At 40.1% G+C, this 20882-nt stretch overlaps 1 protein-coding gene across 5 annotated transcripts in view; it reads right to left on the bottom strand.

Moving 5' to 3' along the window:
- Nucleotides 1–20882, bottom strand: part of TEC (tec protein tyrosine kinase) — a 131300-nt gene that overhangs the window by 29502 nt on the left and 80916 nt on the right. For 4 of the 5 annotated variants that reach the window (XM_517310.7, XM_063808913.1, XM_063808911.1 and 1 more), the window contains exons 3-7: nucleotides 9859–9963; nucleotides 5130–5211; nucleotides 4010–4138; nucleotides 2352–2392; nucleotides 1544–1719 (exon numbers count right to left, since the gene is read on the bottom strand). In XM_517310.7, the coding sequence (XP_517310.3) occupies nucleotides 1544–1719; nucleotides 2352–2392; nucleotides 4010–4138; nucleotides 5130–5211; nucleotides 9859–9963 (533 nt within the window). The remainder of the gene's footprint in view (nucleotides 1–1543; nucleotides 1720–2351; nucleotides 2393–4009; nucleotides 4139–5129; nucleotides 5212–9858; nucleotides 9964–20882) is intronic. The other variant, XM_016951780.4, reaches the window with a different exon arrangement.

Here is a 20882-nt window from a genome sequence, read left to right as displayed (position 1 = left end):
GAAGAAAGAAGAGAGGTAGCCCCCAGAGCCAGCTTTCCATGCACTGCAACATTCTGGCACAGAGCTCTAAATCCAAACCGTGCCTTTCTTGTCACTATGAAAGGGTATTTGTCAAGTTGGAGGATAAAGTTTGCTAGCTTGATTTATAACTCCTAAATACTTAGATATATGTTATGTGGATTTTCATTTGTACTCTTCCTCCAGGTACAAAAATATTAAGGGAAAGTCTACAGATGATCTTATTTAAAATACTGTTATTAAGAATGATAATGACATGGTGGTGTTTTTTTTAAGTCTTTAGAATTTAGATTTAGGAGTGAAATAACATGATGACTTGAATTTACTTTTAAATATTCTAGAAAAAAATGGAAGGATTAGACTGGCAAAATGTTGGTAATTTTTGAAGTCAAGCAAAAAGAGGTTCTATTATACTATTATATACTTTTTGGATGCTTGAAAATTTCTACAAGAAAAAAAATTAAAAATAGAAATCAATCTTATACAGCATCCGATAAAGAGAAGCAGTGACAACCTTCCTGTAAACATGGAATAAAAGGGTAAGAGTTGCAAATAAGTTAATAATGCACAGCAAAACAGCACTCATATATGCACCATGCCTAGGAATCAAGCAGAAGAAAAGGACCCCGCCTAAACTAGAGGTTTCCACTGCTTCTCCAGAAGTGAACTGAGGAACAGTGACTTGAAATTGGGGCTGGGGCTGGGAGGTGAGAGGGCAGGTGGAAGAAGAGTGTGCTCTGGCAGGACAAAAAGTTCTCCTCTTCTCATCCACTGGAACTCAGAGTATAAGTGGGATTGCACTGCAGAGGTAAACACAGGATACACAGTTTGCTTATGAAGCCTGCAAGATACTCATCCCCTACAGTTACCCCTATCTGCCCATATATTTATCAATGATACGGTTGAAAGGACTGTTTTCTTTAAATCCTAAATTAACTTGTACAAAAAAAGCTTGCTGTTTAATTTCCTGCATGTACATATATATATTTTATATATACATACACAAACACATATACACACATATAGACACACACATATACATATATATTCTCTTATTCCTCCATATATTCATGGAGAGAGAGAAAGAAGTGAGAAGAGGCTTCATTATACTGTGTATGTGTATGCATACACACACGCACATACACATACGTATATATAGAGAGAGAGAGTCTAAGAAAAAAGTTACAATAAACTCTTAGAAAAATCTAAGATTACTTACTTATGGCAGGTGGGGACAAAATATAAAATTTAATTTCCCTCAAGGTCAAAATAATCACATTAAACATGTATCAGATGAGAAAGAGACCAATGTATTCTAACTTTTGAAAAGAAGTGATTGATCAATTTGCATTTACTGAGTGACCACTAAGAAAGGACTGTGTTACTACAAAGTAATAAGGTGTGCTTCCATTTATGGCTGGTGAAATTAGTCTCATTACACGATAGTTACGACTTATCTACTTCTCACTCAACACTTGACTCCCACCTACCCACTGCATGTCACACACATAGAGGGAATACTTACCCATATTTATCTCTTGCTCTCCACCAATGAGCATCATTCTTTTCTAAAATGAGATACTCTTGGCCTCTCTCTAATCTGAGATCATGTCCTTCTGCTGCTTGGAAATCATACATGGCTACAACGATTTCTTCACTATTATCTTCTTCTTCTAGTGGAATTGGTGGGGGAGGCCTTCGCTAGACAAGGAAGAGAACATTTGAAAGTTTAGTCTTCTATATGAAACTGATCATGAATCAAAACACTAAATGAGTCATACATCACCACAGAATAAAGTAGTAACTTCAAGTCTACTTACTATAATCCAACAAACTCTCATGAAGAAGAGTATTATAATTCCTGTTTCATAACTAAGGTAACAATGATTTAATTAACCCACTCAAAGTCACTCATATCAGATCAAGTCTTGAATGAGTCCAAAGTGCATGTTTCCTCCACTATACCCCACTCCTGAAAGGCATATCATTATATCAGTGAAGTCACTTCTTTGTCACACTGTGGTCTTAAGACTGAAATATTTATCTAAATCCCACTCCTCTTAATACAACTCTTTAAGTGAAAATAGAGGCAAAATGCCAGATGATAACAGGATCTCCAATGATAAAATCTCATACAATTAAATTGGTATTATTTGACACCACAAAAAATTGAAATAAGCTACAGCACATCTGCTTCTGAGACGATCCTAGGGGAAAATTGTGTCACATCAATGAATAAACCGCATACTCAGTAAGTCACAAACACTACCAAAACTTAAGACTTAAAGGCTTAAAATGTAAAGATTAACTATCAAAAGCTAAAGACCACCTACCTTCTTTGTTTCTGGTGCTGGAGGTAGTGCTTTTCTTATACCTGAAAATGCCAACAACAAAAACAGGTTAAAATGCTATCTACCAATAATTGATAAAAATAAGATATGGGTAGTTTTAAGGAAAAGTGGAAGTTAACACATAGACAAGCAGCACACTCTGACCAACTCTGGTGTATGCTGCTTGTATCTCCATTCTAGAACAGAATTAAAAACTGCTATTATAGCTGTATTTCTGCCTTTCTGAACGCACAATAAATGCCACAGGGATTGAAGCCAGGCCAGTTCTTTGTATTCCTACCACTGCATAAACTGGGCACTCAATAATGCTCATGGAATCAAACATTGAAATCATGACAACACTGAGAAATTAATCAGCTTTGGCTGTCCATTCCTCTACAGTCCACAGTCCTAGAGTTTTGGCTGACACATGGCTACCCAAGATAAAGAATGTTTCCCAGCTAGGTGTGGCAATGGGACCAAATTCTAATCAAAGGATTCTGTGTACAAATGGGGTGTGCCATTTTTAGATCTCATCCCTAAAAGGATTCCCCATGGGCATCCTTGACCCCCTTCTTTCTGCTTCCAGGAAGAGAGAGACTGCTAGAGCTGGAGCAACCAGAGGAACCACTGCAGGAATACCCCCAGCCCTGGGTCACCCACCTTTCACCTCTGGGTTATTACATGAGACTGAAATAAATTTCTCCCTAGTTTAAGTCACTGTAACTTTTGGGTCCCTTTTTACAGCAGGTCAGACTGTGCATTCACTAATACCAAACCTTAAGACATTAAAAAAAAAAAAAAGGAACAATAACAGCCTTAGAAACTTGGGCTTCCTCTTTAATGTGCTAAGTTAATGTGAGGATATCCCAAGAGAATCAGGGTGCCAGGACTCATAGAACTGAGGGCTAGATGGACTGAGAAGGTCATCTGATCTGGCCTTGTTCATAATACAGCATCCCTGCCAAGTAGTAGTTCTGCTCATATCCAGAAGCTCTGTCAGTTCTGATGGACCCAGTGAGCATTCCGCATGGCACCAGCAGGAAACGGTATATCCAATCATTACTATGGGTGTCCTACTACAGCACTAGTAACTTAACAATCTCCATGTATTTTTAGCTTATGACTAAGGGTCTCTCATTCCCAGGATTTATAAAGGTTTTAGGTGTCAAAATTAACCTTAGACATTGTTCATCTCAACATTTACATGTGAGTATCATTATGACATGTTACTGTTCTAACAGACTGAAGCCACTACTGAAATCCATACTGCTATACCCCATCAAAATGAGAACAGCCCTAATCAGACTGTGGATGCACTGCTACATGAGGTTTCTAGCTCCACATCTTGGTTTATTTGTTGAAGAACATTAATGCTTTTCAAAGCTGCTGACAGTGCCACATTAGGCTCACACTTTCAATGGATTCATTTTGAACAAGATTCAATATTGTGATAAAAGCTTCCCAAAATAGACCTTCTGATTCCACGAGAAGGTCTCACTGTAACTAAATATAATTTTTCTTACAAAACACACCTACCCTACATTTTCACTGTACTAGAAAGTGTGCTGTACTTAATCAAAACCATGTCACTTTCTTACCATACCAATAATATGTTCATTCTAAGCACAATATAATTATGGAATAAAATGAATACTTACTACTCTCAAAAAGATTGTATTTTTCACATCCGGGTGCTAATTTTTCAGTTTGTCTACAACACTGATAACTTCCATCTGTCCAGAATTTAGGATGATATTTAATCATAATATTATTGTTGTTCTTTATTTCTGTAATTCACAGATATAGTAATTAATAGTGAAATACAAAAGCAACTACAGAATGTTTCATAAATAACAGTGTCGATCATTACTTATTTCTTGGACACTATGTTTACTATAAGAACGCCCTTAGATCACAGGACTCAGCATTCAGAAAAGCTCTATAGTTCTCTTTGACCTCTTCTTTTTTTGTGTGTGAAGCACCCTTGTTAGCAGAAATGACTGCTGCTACACCAATGATGGATAAATGCAAAAGTCAACCTGCCACCATTTTGTTCTTCAGGAGAAGCAATGAGGACTATGCAGGACAAATTATCCATTTAAACCCTTCATGAATATGTCATTCCATCCACACCAAATATTGACTACATGGGCACTTTGTTAGAAAATACCAAATCCTGGGCCGGGTGCAGTGGCTCATGTCTATAATCCCAACACTTTGGGAGGCCGAGGTGGGCAGATCACCTGAGGTCGGGAGTTCAAGGCCAGCCTGGCCAACATGGTGAAACCCTGTCCCTACTAAAAATACAAAAATTAGCCGGGCATGGTGGTGGGTGCCTGTAATCCTAGCTACTTAGGAGGCTGAGGCAGGAGAATCGCTTGAACCCAGGAGGCGGAGATTGCAGTGAGCCGAGATCACACCACTGCACTCCAGCCTGGGTGACAGAGTGAAACTCTGTCTCAAAAAAAAAACAAGAAAACACCAAATTCTGTTATCATAAAAGCTTGCGCTTTATCACCTTCAGATATATTACACATTAAATGAGAGCGTGCTTTTCTTAGAAACTATATGCTACTAGAAAAAAATCAGATTTTAAAAAGGAAAGTTATCTTCAATATGCTGGTATAACTTACAACAACAGCATATCCTTGGAGAAACACTTACTGTAGATTAAGAGATTACAAATGCAACAGATACATTAGCTGTATTTCTGTCTTAATGATAACAATATTACATCTCCTAAAATTATATACAGAGTAATATTTCATTGAGTTTTACCTTCTTTTAACTTCTTCACCCACAGGTCCCTGCTTTGTGGACTAGGTGCAAAAATGTAAAGTGTGTTAGCATCATGAACAACCTAAAATAAAACAAAAGATGGAATTGGTGAAGAGGACTTAGACACAGCACTTCTGTCTAGCCCAGAACCCTTGGTACTACAGACACCAATAAATGATTCTCAAATAACTGAAAGTCAATAACTTCATATCCAGAAAACCCAGGTTACTTTCTTACAAAAGCACAAGTACTTCTTCATTTCTACATTAAATAGAATACACGTTTTGCAAAAGACCATGTTTTATAGAAAAAAATATAAAGGCCAGGATACTTCATTAATCTCAGTATTTCTTTCAATCCAATTAACTAAACTGTAACAGAGATTCAGTATTTCTCTAAATAATATTTTAGATGAATGGACTACTCCTTCAGCATCACTCTTATAGTTTCCTTTTGCCACTATCAATAATTGCAGTAGCTAACTGGATTAAGCACCGACTACGCCAGCACTGTGCTGTGTGCTTTACAGACCTTAACTCAATTAATCCTGCCATCAAGGTACGAGTTTTTCTATTTTATAAATGAGAAAATAAAGGCCTACCCAGGCCCCCACTCCTGTGTAACTTCAGCAGATACCACTCATGCACCATGCACTGCAGATGCTGTCCCCTGATGTTGCACTGCCTAACCTGCCCATTGCCATTTGGCTGGTAATCCAGAAAGCCAGAATTCAGACTCCAGAGCCCAGCCTCTTAACCACAGTGCCTCACTTAGAGGTAGTCCTTGGTGGGCAATTAGACAGTCTTATTTTTAACATTTCTAATATTATTAATAAGATAACCCTGGGAAACTAAGCCAGAAATTTTGTCATTTTATTCTTCATGGTCAGTCACAGAAAAACTGTTTAGACTGGCTAAAAAGTTAATACATGGCTAGAAACCTCCCTTTGTCACGTCCACACCCACTGGATTGAAAACCAAATAGCTCTTTCATTGATAAATGGTTATCACTGACCATATTCAATAGAGAATTCCTTCTTATTCATTTAAATCAAAGGAATGTACTTTTTTTTTTTTTTCTTAGAGACGGGGTCTTGCTCTGTTGCCCATGCTGGATGGCAGGGGTGGAATTACAGCTCACTACAACCTGGAACCCCCTCGGCTCAAGTGATCTTCCCACCTGAGCCTCCAAAGTGCTAGGATTACAGGTGTGAGAGCCACGGTAACCAGCCAGAAATGCACTGTAATAGTAATGTGAACACCATAGAACAAATGATGCTATATACCATTCAGCACCTTGCTGGAACTGCAAAAGACACAAAAATGAATCGGACATTAAGCCTGTTTCTAAGACAAATATAGAAATACCTTATTACAAGACAGAAAGTGAGCCATGATATCAGAGCGATAAAGTGCTAAAGGAGATGTGAAGAGATGTGTTTCCTCATTTGCTCCATGATTTTCACATTTATGCAGGCTTGCCCACACAACCAACTCTGTACAGAAGGAACCATGCACCGTGAACTAGTCATTCTGAATTGACATTGAGATGTCTGGAAAAGACTGCTAGGGCCTTGGACCTTCCAGAAACCTGTGGTGTATTGTAATAACAATTTAATTTATTATAATAGTTTACTGAGTCCCCACAATTGGGCTAAGCACTTTATATGCACTGCCTCATATCATCCATACAGCAATCCAGTTCTTTCTCAGTGTTAGAATCCTCTTTTTTCAAATGACAAAACCAAAGTGGCTGAGGTTAAGTCATATGAGTAGGATATTTAACCCCCAAATATCCCTTGACTGTTCCCCTCCTGGAATCTGCCTTTCCAGACTCCAAGCAGTCTAACTTCCCCACAAAACTCATCTCGTGTCAGTACCGTGAGCCTGTGAAACTTCCTTAAAGTTTGTTAGACTAGCTAACCGCCTCCCCCCACCAAAAAAAACCTAATCCAAATTCAGAGTTTCGATAACTAAAACTAGCTTGATATATTACCTAGCTAACTTGGGGCATTTGTATTTCTACGAGAAGTTTCTAGGAATAGCGCCCTGTTTTGGCATCTCAGGTTGTTTGGTAGGCTGAAGAGTATTTGTGGGCCAGTATCTCCCTGAGCAAACCTCAGATCACACAATGTTGGCCTCTTGGGGAGAAGGATCCAGGGAGCTGTGTTTCTCGCTGCCTTAATTCTTGTGCTGAGTCATCCTACCACAGCAGAGGCTGTTGGGAGGGAAGAGCTTTGCAAACTTCAAGTGCAGAAACCATTTAAACAAGGAGGGAATACTCTCCCTCAGTAACACTACCCACTGGTAGTTACCCACCCTCCTATTTATATCTTCCATCCACTCATTCATTTATTCCATAGACTTAATAGTGTGGTGTAGGAGAAACAGCACAGACAAAAGGTAGACAGATCTGGGTTTGAAGCCCAGGGAAGACATGCCAGCTCCTGGGGATCTCCTAGCTGCCATCAGAATGACTCATCTAGAAAAGCATGAAGGAGGAACCATCCCATCTAGGCAGCTGGTGCGGATTCCCCACCATTCTCTCCATCCATCCTACTTTCTTCTCCCAGTGTCTTTTGAAAACGTCTACTTCTACTTTTATTGTTTTCACTTTGCATCTGAACCTAATGTAAAATTTCACTATGAAAATGTGAAACTAGGATCTATACTTTCTTAGTTATACTTAAGTTATAATAAGAGAGGGTATTTTTCACCTTTTAAATCATGCTGCTTTAAATTGTATAAAGCTCAAGCTTATCCCTTCTTGATTAATTTTTCAGATTGTTTTCAAACTTTTCTCATATTTATTCATCTCAACAATTTTAATAGTTCAGGGATGGAATGCTTTCTGTTCTACTTGTATTATCATTCTTAAAAGCAACCCAAAACTTGCAGAGTGAATCTCTCTTTCTTGGACAGCAAAAATCCTAATGCTGGGTCCAGAATCATGACAGCCACAGCTCCCCAATGCTGTCAATCCCTAACATGTCTAATAGCCATCAAAGCTGTGGTAGGAGGCCCGGTGCAGTGGCTCACGACTGTAATCTCAGCACTTTGGGAGGCTGAGGCAGGCAGATCACTTGAGGCCAGGAGTTCGAGACCAGCCTGGCCAACATGGTGAAACCCTGTCTCTACTAAAAATACAAAAATTAGCCAGGCATGGTGGTATATGCCTATAATCCCAGCTACTTGGGTGGCTGAGGCATGAGAATCGCTTGAACCTGGGAAGTGGAGGTCTCAGTGAGCTGAGATCATACCACTGCACTCCAGCCTGGGTGACAAAGCAAGACTCCATCTCAAAGGAAAAAAAAAAAAGAAGTGTGGTAGGAATGGTTCTCTGCTAAATTTCCATTATATATGCATTAAACATACTTAAGAAGAAGGTTTAAATTTATCTTACTTCTAGATCCAGGTGGTAGGTGTAATATTAGGTGTAATATTAATAGCAGCAGCAGTAGTAAGAGAATAGCAATAGTAATAATAGCAACTACCACTTACCTTGCTCTGATTATATGTCAAAGCTATTTATATATCACATCAGTTAATCCTCACAACAACCCTATGAAATGAGTACTATTATTGTTATTATTCCCATTTTTCAAGAGAGGAAACAGGCACAGAGAGGTTAAGTGACTTACACAAGCTCACATAGCCAGTAAGCAAATCAGGCAGTTTGGCCTCAGAGTCACCTCTCTAAGCACTTACTGTCCCTGTCCTTCACTCAGAGAAATGGTAGCTATAAAATAAGGAACAGGGAAAAGGAAAATTAAACGTAGCCCTTCCTCCATTTGTGATGTTGCCACTCTAGCGGAGAATAAGCCAGGAGCTTGGATATTTTGGCTCACTGCTTCCCAAACATCTTCATCCCCCAAAACTGGTAAATGTATAATTCCAATGTAATTGATAACTTCATAAGAGCAATTAAAAACAAGCAAAAATTCCACCATATTGAAAAAGACTTTTGCAACTTTCCTTTCAGGACATGGTGAGACCACAGCCATGCGTAAAAGGCGACTTTCACTAGGGACATTCACTGCTCAAGGAGAGCATAAAAACATCCTTGAGCAGGGAAGGAAGTGGTGAGGTGCTGGGGAGGGGCTGAGAGCTCCAGATTATCAGGATCCAACTCCACATTCCTGAGTTCTCAAGGCAGGTGGGAACAAGATACTGGTAGGAATGCGGAGTAGCTCAGGACGCCGGACCCTCCTCTTCCGGAGAGGAGATGCGTGTGTGTGTGCTTGGCAGACTTTTCATTTACAAGGTGACCTTGGAGAAGCTATTTAACAGGTGAGCACTGATTTCCTCAGACATAAATGAGAATAATGAGATATTTATCTCCCTTATGCAACAGAACCATTGTCGGGGAAAAAAATAACATGATTACCCCGAAGAAGCATAGTTTAATTAATATATGTCTAATATTATTTTTTTCATCACAAGCAGCCTTTTAATCTCATTTCCACTTGAGCCTTTCACTTCTCAGTTTCTCAGATTCATAGGGAACACTTCAACCTCACTTTTCAGTCTTAGCCCCGACTCCTTAAGAATCAGAAAATGTTTCCACAAAGACTTAAGCAGTTCATGAAGAAAAGTCACAACTATTAAAGTGGCAAATGAACCTAGAAATCAGCCAATCAGCCAGCAAAGCAAGGACAGGAAACTGTAATGTCAAAGAGCAAACATGACTAAGCCCAGCACTGCACTGCCACAAAAATACACCAGCTCACCTGAAATGGATACTTATTTTGACAGGGAATGACACCATCATCATTCTTCACTATTTCCACACACTTGATTTTTGAAACATCAATAAACCCCTTTCTGTATTTCTTCTGTTAAAAGAAAAAAAGGAGAAACATTAGAATCATAAGACACAAAAAAATTAACAGTAATATTGTTAAGGAAATTTTGCTCTGATTCAAAATATTGCAATTTCTTTAAAATTATCTAAATCATGTTTCCCACTAACTGCTAAAATTATTCAAAATACTAACACTGTGATTATTGTAATCAAAATTATTAAATCCTTTAATTTATCAAGATGAAACTGTTCTGTCCTGCCCCCCAAAAAATCTCCAGAATGGGCCAGGTGCCGTGGCTCATACCTGTAATCCCAGCACTTTGAGAGGCCAAGGCGTGTGGATTACTTGAGGCCAGCAGTTCGAGACCAGCCTGGCCAACATGGCAAAACCCCCATCTCTATTAAAAATACAAAAATTAGCCAGGTGTGGTGCTGTGCGCCTGTAATCCCAGCTACTCAGGAGGCTGAGGCATGAGAATCACTTGAACCCAGGAGGCAGAGGTTGTAGTGAGCCGAGACTGGGCCACTGTACCTCAGGCCTGGGTGACACAGTAAGACTCTATTTCAAAAAAATACATAACTCCAGAACAGAAAAACTCCCTTTCATTGCTACCTGCCCCTGCCAGATACACAATTTGTTCAACTTCTTCATGTTCTTGATGATAGTCCCCAAAAAGAAAGCGTCAAAGACCAAGCCAAGCAAAATTCCATTTACTCAATCACACATGCAACTTCCAGCCAGCTCTGTTTTCCCCTTCACTGGGGTAAATGCCTCCAGTAGAGGCAGCACACAGAATTGAGAGTTATGTGAGGTGGACTTAAAATATTCACAGAAAGCTTCCATTCAGAGTCCATTATTAAATATTCTGATTTTCTTCCCCATTTGCCTGCCCTCCCTGCCTGCTGTAGATCTGCCTGCAGCAATTAACTAACAGCCCATCAAGACTCCCTGCTCCAAAATCATCCACACCTTTAAGCATAGTTATCCCACACTTGGGAATTTATCCTAGGGAAAAATCTAAAAGAAGACAAAGCAGTATGTGCAAAGATAATATAATGCAGCCACTAAAAATTATTACAAACACAATGTAGAAATAAAAAATATTTGCTGAATAATATTAACAGATGAATTCCACACAAAAGTTGCATAAAGACTAAGGTTACTTTTTCTTCATTGGTAGGTATTCATATGACAAAGAATAGAAGAAAAAGTAGAGAAATGAAGAACATCGTATTTGAGATGCCAGCCATCCCTTGGCCTTAGTCACTGAAAATTCTTTTATCTAATGTTCTGAAACCCCAGCTCTAGCCACAAGCTTTGGGGTCCCCACCCCACTCCCAGGAACCTGCTCTGCATCCTCATTGTCACCACAGGACTTCCACACCTGCCTCATTCACCTGGGCCATCAGCACCTTCCATCTGACTAAAGGACTGGCTGTCATCTCCCCAGTGCATATTTATATCCCCCAACATATGCACACACTAGAACCCCACACCCCCTTGACACTTGATATGGTCTGGCTCTGTGTCCCCACCCAAATCTCATCTCAGCATTGTAATCCCTACAATCCCCATGTGTTGAGGGCAGGACCTAGTGGGAGGTGATTGGATCATGGCCGCAGTTTCCCACATGCTGTTCTTGTGACAGTGAGTGAGTTCTCAGGAGATCTGATGGTTTTATAAGGGGCTCTTTCCCTTTTACTCATTTCTGCTCGCTCTCTCTCTCTTGCCTGCCGCCATGTAAGATGTGCCTCTTTCCTTTTTGCCATGATTGTAAGTTTCCTGAGGCCTCCCCAGTCATGCAGAACTGAGTCAATTAAACCTCTTTTCTTTATAAATTACCCAGTCTTTGGTATGTCTTTATAGCAGTGTGAGAATGGACTAATACAACAGTTTTGTCAGTCCCCAGTTCCGTCCACACCTTTCCCTATTCCCTTCATGCCTGGCTATGGAAGGTCACACACACAATCCTAACTGCCATCTCTATGCCCAGCCAGGCTTTCGCTGCTGCTCATCAGCCCTTGTGTATATCTCTAGTGAAGAGAACCCAGCGGCCTCCAGGGTCACTACCAGTGCCCTCAAAACTACAAACTTCCCATTCGCTTTGCCTCAGTGGACTCACTCCCTCTCTGCTTTACAGAGGAGACAGCAGTTATCCAGGGGCACATCCCCAAATTCTTCCTTCTGCAGTTCAAGAAAATGCTAAGATTTTACTCTTTTTGCTTTTCTTTTACCCTGTCTCTAAGAGAAAAGTTAAAAAGACACAATGGTTGAGACACTATCGTTGGCACTGAACACATGTTATCTCATTCTGTGCTCACAATATCCCTGTGAGGTACACATTATTCTCCTCATTTTACAGATGAGGAAACTGCAGCTGAGACAAGTTATGTACATTACCCAGGCCCTGAGCTGAAAGGGTACATTTTGGGTACATTACCCAAAGCCAGCTAGACTGTGAGAGATGCCCGAGATGCAAAGCAGTAAGAGGACTCATGGAGCCAAGTCCCACCATGGACAAAAGGGGTTCTAAGCAGCCTTTCCACCAGAGCAGGGAGAAGGAAGGACATCCTCTCTGGTCATTCTCTGCTAAGGGCTTCTCCCACCCTGCCTACAGACGCATTCAGGGCTCTCCTATCCAAACCGAGAAGCATGCTTTTCACCTGCTGCTACTCTAACCCTTCTCCTCTGTTCCTAAAAGAGAAGACAGTGCACCCTCAGTTCTCATTTCTTTACCACCCACTCCCTCCTTAACCACTTGCATCTGCCTCCCACCTCATAGCCTGCTAAGGCTGTTATCGAAAACATTACTGATGATCAAACCAAATGGTCTTCTCTGAATTGTAAGCCACCTTCTGAGATTTGCAAGTGCTGACACTCTTCTGCGCCCTTAGTGGCCCTGACTTTGGGTTGTCCTGGTTTTCCTTTTCTCCCTTCCCCTTCAATTTCTCACAGGACAACACCTGTCGTGTGTCAACAACTGTGTGAAGAATGACAAAAAGACAATAGGAAAAGCTCATTTCCTGAGCATGTAGCCTCAGAATTGGGCCAGGTGCTTTTAATCCTCACAGCTGCTCTGCAAGGTAAGGATTACTACACCCATTTTACCAACAAAGAAACTAAAATTAAGTAATGTGCCCAAGTTTACTTGTGGAACAGACTGACATAGCAACTATCATGTAATGACGTGGGTAATATATATATATATATATATTTTTTTTTTTTCTTTTTCTTTTTCAAGACAGAGTCTTGCTGTGTCACCCAGGCTGGAGTGGAGTGCAGTGGTGCAATCATGGCTCACTGCAACCTCCGCCTCCTGGGTTCAAGCAATTATCCTGCCTTAGCCCCCCAAGTAGCTGGGATTCCAGGTGTGTGCCACCACGCCCAGCTAAATTTTGCATTTTTAGTAGAGACAGGGTTTCATCATGTTGGCCGGGCTGGTCTCAAACTCCTGACCTCAGGTAATCCACCCACCTCGGCCTCCCAAAGTGCTGGGATTACAGGCGTGAGCACTACATATAAAAAAGATGCTAAGAGAGCACAGAGAACAATGGCTTACATTTCAGAAGAGGAATGGCAGGAAGAGAAATCTCAGTGAAATGAACAGTAGATGCAAACAAAAAACACATTCCACCTGACCTCAGTTTCCTCATCTGTAAAATGGGAATAATAATAGTATCTATTTCCTAGGTTTGTTATGAGAATTAAATGAGTTAATATTTGCAAAGTGCTTAGAAGAATGTCTGGCCCATCTGCATGTATTTGGTAAATAACTGTCTAGCTCTAGGAGCAGCAGGCCATGGTCTGCTTTCAAAACACCCATATCGCCATGTACCACCTAGCCTGGCTTCTAAAAGCAGCTGTCAGATGTGGATAAATAGATATAAGAAAATTTGGGATGACTTGATTTTACTTATGTCCCCTAAATTCATACTCTGTGATATATAATCTCCTAATATCCTGTACGGTTAGGCTGGTGCAAAAGTAATTGTAATTTTTGCCATTAAAAGCAATGGCAAAAGCTGCAATTACTTTTGCACCAACCTAACAATATTTGGACTGACTTTCTCCAAATATCTTGTTATGAAACTAGCAGATACAGGTTCACATGTAAGTTGATCACTCATTCTTTTATTTATTCTGCCAGCAAATACTATGGGACACCAACCCAACTGGGCAACAAGCACCATGATGAGTGCTGGAGTTTCAAAGTTATGAAAGGAGGGTTGAGGGTCTCTTCAAGAGGATTTCACAATATGATGGGTGGAGGGGGAAGAGGGATGATTCACAGTCTAGTAATGATCAAGCAATGTTCTCTTGTGGTATCCTACAGAGTGGGGCAGTGATGGGGCCACAAGAAGATGGGGAAGATTCAGGAAGGAAGTGATATTTTGATTTTATTTTTAAAGGATAAGTATGAGTTTTCCTACAGAGATAATGGAGAGAGTTTCAGGCTGCAAAACAACAAAGTGCTGAGTATTTAGGGAACAGAAAGAAATTTACTGTGGTTGAAGCTCAGGGTGCTTTAGGAGGCTTGTAGGGAATGACACCAAAGAGGCTGTCTGAGGCCACATTAGGAAGATGCTTCTGCACCAGCCTTACAAGTTTGGATTTATTCTGAGCAGTTTTACATGGAGAATCAGGAGTGCAGTACTGCGGTGTGTTTTTAAAAATATAATGATTAACGGCAGGTGAAGAGTGAGTGTTGACAGGGAGGCTGGCTAGGCAACTGCCGTAATAGTTCAGGTGAGAGATGAAGTTCTGAACCAAGTCAGAACTGGCAGTAAAGTAAGAAAAGCAAAGACACCAGATAATTTAGAAGGCAGAGTTCACAAAACTTTGTGACCACTTAGATATGGGGATTAAGAGTAGAGAAGGACTGAGGGGGGCTAACGGATTTTGAGTTTGAGTGACCAGGAAACACGGACACCATGAATCATGAGAAGGAACACAGAAGGACAATCAGGTGCGAGGAGGCAGGGCTGGGAAATGTTTGAGTGACAATTGAACAACCAGGTGAAAGTTAAAATATGGGTCCAGAACTCAGAAATGCTTAGCACCGTCTTTATAAAGACAATTCTGCTGCAGAAATGCTTAGCGCCATCTTTATAAAGACAATTCTGCTTTTCACAACACATATACAGTATATATAGTGGCAGCTTATTCTAGCCACATCTGAAGGTAACCCTGGGAGGTTAGGCAGGGCTGCGGAAAAAAAGGATTGGAAGGGCTGGGCACCGTGGTTCACTCCTGTAATCCCAGCACTTTGAGAGGCCAAGGAGGGTGGATCATGAGGTCAGGAGTTCAAGACCAGCCTGGCCAACATGGTGAAACCCCATCTCTACTAAAAATACAAAAATTAGCCAGACATGGTGGTGCGCACCTGTAGTCCCAGCTACCTGGGAGGCTGAGGCAGGAGAATAGCTTGAACCTGGGAGGCAGAGGTTGCAGTGAGCCAAGGCAGCGCCACTGCATTCCAGCCTGGGCAACAGAGTGAGACTCTGTCTCAAAAAAAAAAAAAAAAGAAAAAGAAAAAAGGAAAAGAAAAGAATTGGAAGGGATAAAGGATTCACCATAGGGAACAGAGAGTTACTGAGTGAGGCACGCTATCCCATGCACTTTCTCCCCGAGCCCACTTTAACTCCTGACATGCCAGCTTTTTAAAGCTTTTCCACAGTGGGGCCCTTTAGGAATAAAAGCTTTAGGAAATGATTTCTGAGCAGTTACTATAGAAGGAACTCACAGTTTTTCCTCCATTTAGACTATTCTTTAGAATTTCTTCAGTAAGAAAATACTTCATGATTCATGGCATATGCTATATGCTATTGTTAATATTGTGGCCCATCTGGGTGGAGTTGCTCATGCCTGTAATCCCAGCACTTTAGGAGGCCAAGGCAGGCAGATCACTTGAGGTCAGAAGTTTGAGACCAGCCTGCCCAACATGGGAAAACCCCATCTCTACTAAAGATACAAAAAATTACCCAGGCTTGGTGGCAAATACCTGTAATCCCAGCTACTCTGGAGGCTGAGGCATGAGAATCTCTTGAACTCAGGAGGTGGAGGTTGCAGTGAGCCAAGATCGCACCACTGCCCTCCAGCCTAGGTGACAGAGCGAGACTCCATCTCAAAAAAAAAAAAAAAAATTGTGGCCCAAGGGGAAATATCCAAGGTCATTACTTTTTTCGTGTTATATTTCCTTTCTATTCTATAGCCTTTGCCCTGTTTACTAGACTGAAAATCATGATAAAGCTGAGACTTTCCCTGACTCACCTTTGAATCCTCTATGAATCTGCCAAGCTAAGAAGACCACCTGACGCTTAGTGGATACTAATTCAACAGTGTGCTGACCCAGTATGCAAAGGACCATGGGCAATACTCTGTGTGTGTGTGTGTGTGTGTCCTCTCTTGCACACTTTGCAAAGCTTGAAAATGGAAGTAAGCAATGACCATTTTATATATTGTAAACCAGCGTATATGGGAAAATGAGGCATTAAGATGAAATATAACTTGCTTTAAACTACACATCAACTGAATGGCAGAACTGGGAGTTAGATGGATGAGATTCTGTCCCCCAGCAAGACTTACAAGGTACACTGTTTTCCTTTAATTTCCAGAATACTCTGTATTTTAGTAATGCAAATATCCATCCTAATTTAAAGAAATTAAGTGGGAAAAAAATGTATACAAATAACCAGGCTGGTCTCAGGTGATCTGAGAAGTCATTTATCTCAGGAAACCCTCTTGTCCTTTTCCCAAGGCATCCAGAGTCCCCACCACACACAGGGAAAGGCTTGCCAGGGTGTCCCTCCAATATTCCAAATGATTCGTCCCTTTCCCATATCACAAATTTTATTCCTGATGTGGCTGTTCCCAGGGTCTTGTGGCAGAGGAAATCTCCTGGGTGAATCATGTCTGCATTGCAAGAGGACCTCAGAGAAGGAGCATGAGCTTTGGAGACAAGCAGATCCTGACTTCTAGCCTCTGCTTTGCCACTTACAAGCCATACGACCTAGGGCAATCCCAGTTTTCTCTCTGTGCTTCAGTTCCTTTCTCCGTAGAAATAGGACAATGCTGCTCTCTTTGCCAAGCTATCAGCAGGATTAAAGATAATGTTCATAGGTGCTTAACAGTGTCTGACACATGGAACTCTGTGATGGTTAATTTCATGTGTCAACTTGAGTAGGCTAAGGGATACTCAGACAGCTGGTAAAACGTTATTTCCAGGTGTCTGTGAAGGTGTTCCTGGAAGAGATTAGCATTTCAATCAGCTGAGTGAGTAAAGAAGCTCCACCTCTGCCATCGCAGATGGGCATCATCCAATCCGATGAGGGGGCAAATAGAACAAACAAAGGCAAAGGGAAAGCGAACTCTTTTCTTAAAGCTGGGATGTCCATCTTCTCCTGCTCTCAGACTTTGGTGCTCCTGGCTCTCCGGACTCCAAGGCTTCCACCAGCAGCCTCCTCCCCTACTCCTGGTTCTCAGGCCTTTGGACTTGGTCTGAATTACACAATTAGCTTTTCTGTGTCTCCACATTGCAGATGGCAGATTGTGGGACTTCTCAGCCTCCATAATCTATTGCGTGAGCCCATTTCCATAATAAATCTCCTCATATACATCTGTATGTATCCTATTGGTTCTGTTTCTCTAGAGAACCCTGATTAATACAAACTCACTCCCCAAATGGTAGCATATACTGTCAGTTTTCACAGTAACCCTAGGAAGTTGCAGGAAACTGAGCATTGAGAGGCTATGAGACTGGCTAAGGATTGTAGAGGCTGAGCCAGAATTGAACTAAAATCCCTCAAAAACAGTAATGCTTTTACCTGACTCCAGGTCTGTAAAGCTTGAATAGTTATGGACTTTTATTATTAAAAAAAAGAATATTATCATGTCCATAGCTAACAATTATAGAACACTTACTATAAACCAGCAATACGTTAGCCTCTTAATGTGGATAATCTCAATGAATCCTCACAGCATTATAACATGAGAATTACTGTCACCCCCATTTTGCAGATGGAGAAATCAATACATAGGGAGTATAATTAACTTGCCCAAAGTCACACAATAATCCAGGATTTGAACTTTAATTCCAATCCTGAATTTGTAAGTGCCACCTATACCTAAGTAACTTGGTATCATTTAACTATGTGCAAACATAAATTCAGTAGAAATTTCTTAAACTTATAGCTTGTACACAACTATAAAATCAAAGCAAGTTCACAAATTAAATACAAACAAAACTATACAGCAAATAAAGTGAAATTAACATTACTTGGATGTGACAGATGGGGTGTTGGCTGGAATTGAATCTCTCCCTAAATAGTTCTCTTGCCATCCACATGCTTATATTACTGTGTGCCGCATGACACCCTCTCCCACCTCTTTTCTCAATTCAATTATAAAGAACCTCTGTTTGTACATATATTGCTATCCTATCATTAGGCCTCATTTTGCACCACTGAATTGTTTTGTGTTCAGTCTGTCTGTGTTCTTTCTCAACAGGCCACAACAATTAAAACAGATCTCAAACACAAACCCAAAGCAGACTGCTGAAATGGCATGTTTAGCAACAAAGGACCAGGCAGACAAAAAAAATACACACACACACACACACACACACACACACACACACACACACACACACATTAAATATTATTGAGGGATAAAATATTTCATCAAATTAAGAAGACAAAATTTAGAACTTGCGGTCTTCAACACATGCATAGCACTAAACCTGTGGCTAACATTCATTGCATTCCCTCACAACAATTTGTATTTAGTTTGTGAACTTGGTTTAGTCCTTCAGCCATGTTCATTAAATATTGACTGCTGTGTCCTTTTACCATCTGCAAAGCACAGATACCAAAGTACCATAATAGAGACTTGAAAACACACACACACACAATCCGTTGCCCTTATGGAATGTACAAAAACCCAACATCTTCTAGGGTTACAGAGACAAATGATCATATTTACAATGAAAGTTCGGGTGAGTCAATAGTGAAAGACTAAAGAGTTCCAGTCAACTGTTTAACAGAAAAGAAAATGAATGACATATTCTACTAAAAACACCAAATGACCCTAAAAGGCCTATTCTATTCATACATGTAGTCTTTTCCCTTTCCACTCAGAACAGATTTAGAAGAATGGGTCTTAAGTACAGCAGAACACATTAATTAAGAGAAACGAAAAAAATCTCAGGATGGATATGACATTTTTCTTGTGAATACTGGGAATAATTTTTTACATAGAGCTTTCTAAGAGAAGTCAAATGAATAGAATTTAGAGGCACTTCCAATTTGATGATTCTATGAGAAACTGCTGCCTCTTTACCAAGGACAAAATTCTAACAAAAACTTGGCATTCCATTACTTGGTATCTCATTATTTTTTCCTCCCTTTAAACTAGCTTGTAATATAACTTATATGGGTGATTTATATTTTATAAAGTGTTTTTACACTAAGGAGAAAAAGAAACATATTAAGAAATCAGTAATATATATATAAGCAGGGCATAATATATATATAAGCATGGCATAATTTTAAAGATTATAGTTTTTAAAGTAATATCCAGAATATAAACAGGAAGAGGAAAATCTCTATAAGAAATATGAAGGCTCTCCCTCTCCCTCCCCCTCCCCCTCTCCCATCTCCCTCTCCCTCTCCCGTCTCCCTCTCCCTCTCCCGTCTCCCTCTCCCTCTCCCGTCATAGTTATATATAATGTAAGGAAGAAAGAAACTTTCTATTGTGGTAAGGCAGGAGTTTCAGGGTATTGTAAGCTATAGCAGTTAGCTATCTTAAAGAATATATTCTAGATTAAGAGTACTCCACACCTCAGCTACTCAATGCCTCAGATTTTTTATTGATAAAGAGACATGCTGAACTAAATCAGTGTTTCCCAAAGAGTGCTCTGGTGGTTTCTGAGGGTTTTTTCCTTTATAATCTTCATTATTTAATTTTTTCCATGCTCACTGCCAACAAGAAGAAGCAAACCTTCTTCCCAGTCATTCCAATACCTCTCAAAAGTAATTTAACAATTCAAGTGTTCTCTCTACACTGTATGAGTATTTAGAATACTCATACAAGCATATGTATGTATGTATGCTATACATACATATACACAGACATAAACATGCACGCATATGTGTGCATTCACATACTTATACAAGTACTTTCATTTATATTTGGGAGTGTGTTGCATTTTTTTCACTTTTATATACCATAGACATCTCAGGTCAATACATGCAGGACTAAAAGGAATTCTTTTTAATAGTACTAAAACTTTAAAGAAAATGTTTTCTTATGATGATGCTTGATGGAAAGTACACAGCAATATAACAAGGTGTGTGTGTGCGTGTGTGTGTGTGCGCGCGCCCATGCATATGTGCGCACACACGCATGAATTGCCAGGAAAAAGATCAGTTAAATATCTCAAGCTGAGGTGGTTTTAGGTGGAACTTGGATAAACATTTGTAATTACTGTATATAGTTTTATGATTACCTTTTATTCATGGTTTTTCATTTACTGACTGATACAGTTTCCTTTTCAAATAATTGTGTCTAAGGAAAAAAACATTAAATTATTTAAAGGAAAACATTAGATAAATAGTGCTTTACAGATGGCACATATATGGCAAATTCATCTAAGTAGTATATGTAACGGCTGAAGTTTGGGCAACACTGGCTGAAATTATCTCTTTATTTTGAATTCTAACATTCCTTGACATTTGTTATTTTGTACCTGTATTCCTCGACCACCAGGCCTGCCTAACACACTCCCAACACATGTGTGAAGAGCACCCTGGGAACACTGACTTACACATAACAAGATTCAATCTATAGGGATGTGTTCAGGTAAAATCCCATAAAGGTTACACACACTAACTCTCAGCCACCTCTCCTGAGATGTAAGCATTTCCAGACAAATCCAAAATGCCTACTTATTC

Source organism: Pan troglodytes, chromosome 3 (assembly GCF_028858775.2).
Source record: "Pan troglodytes isolate AG18354 chromosome 3, NHGRI_mPanTro3-v2.0_pri, whole genome shotgun sequence".
Lineage (NCBI taxonomy): Eukaryota > Metazoa > Chordata > Mammalia > Primates > Hominidae > Pan > Pan troglodytes.
Note: the sequence above shows the minus strand (reverse complement) of the source record. Positions and strands in the feature narration are given on the sequence as shown.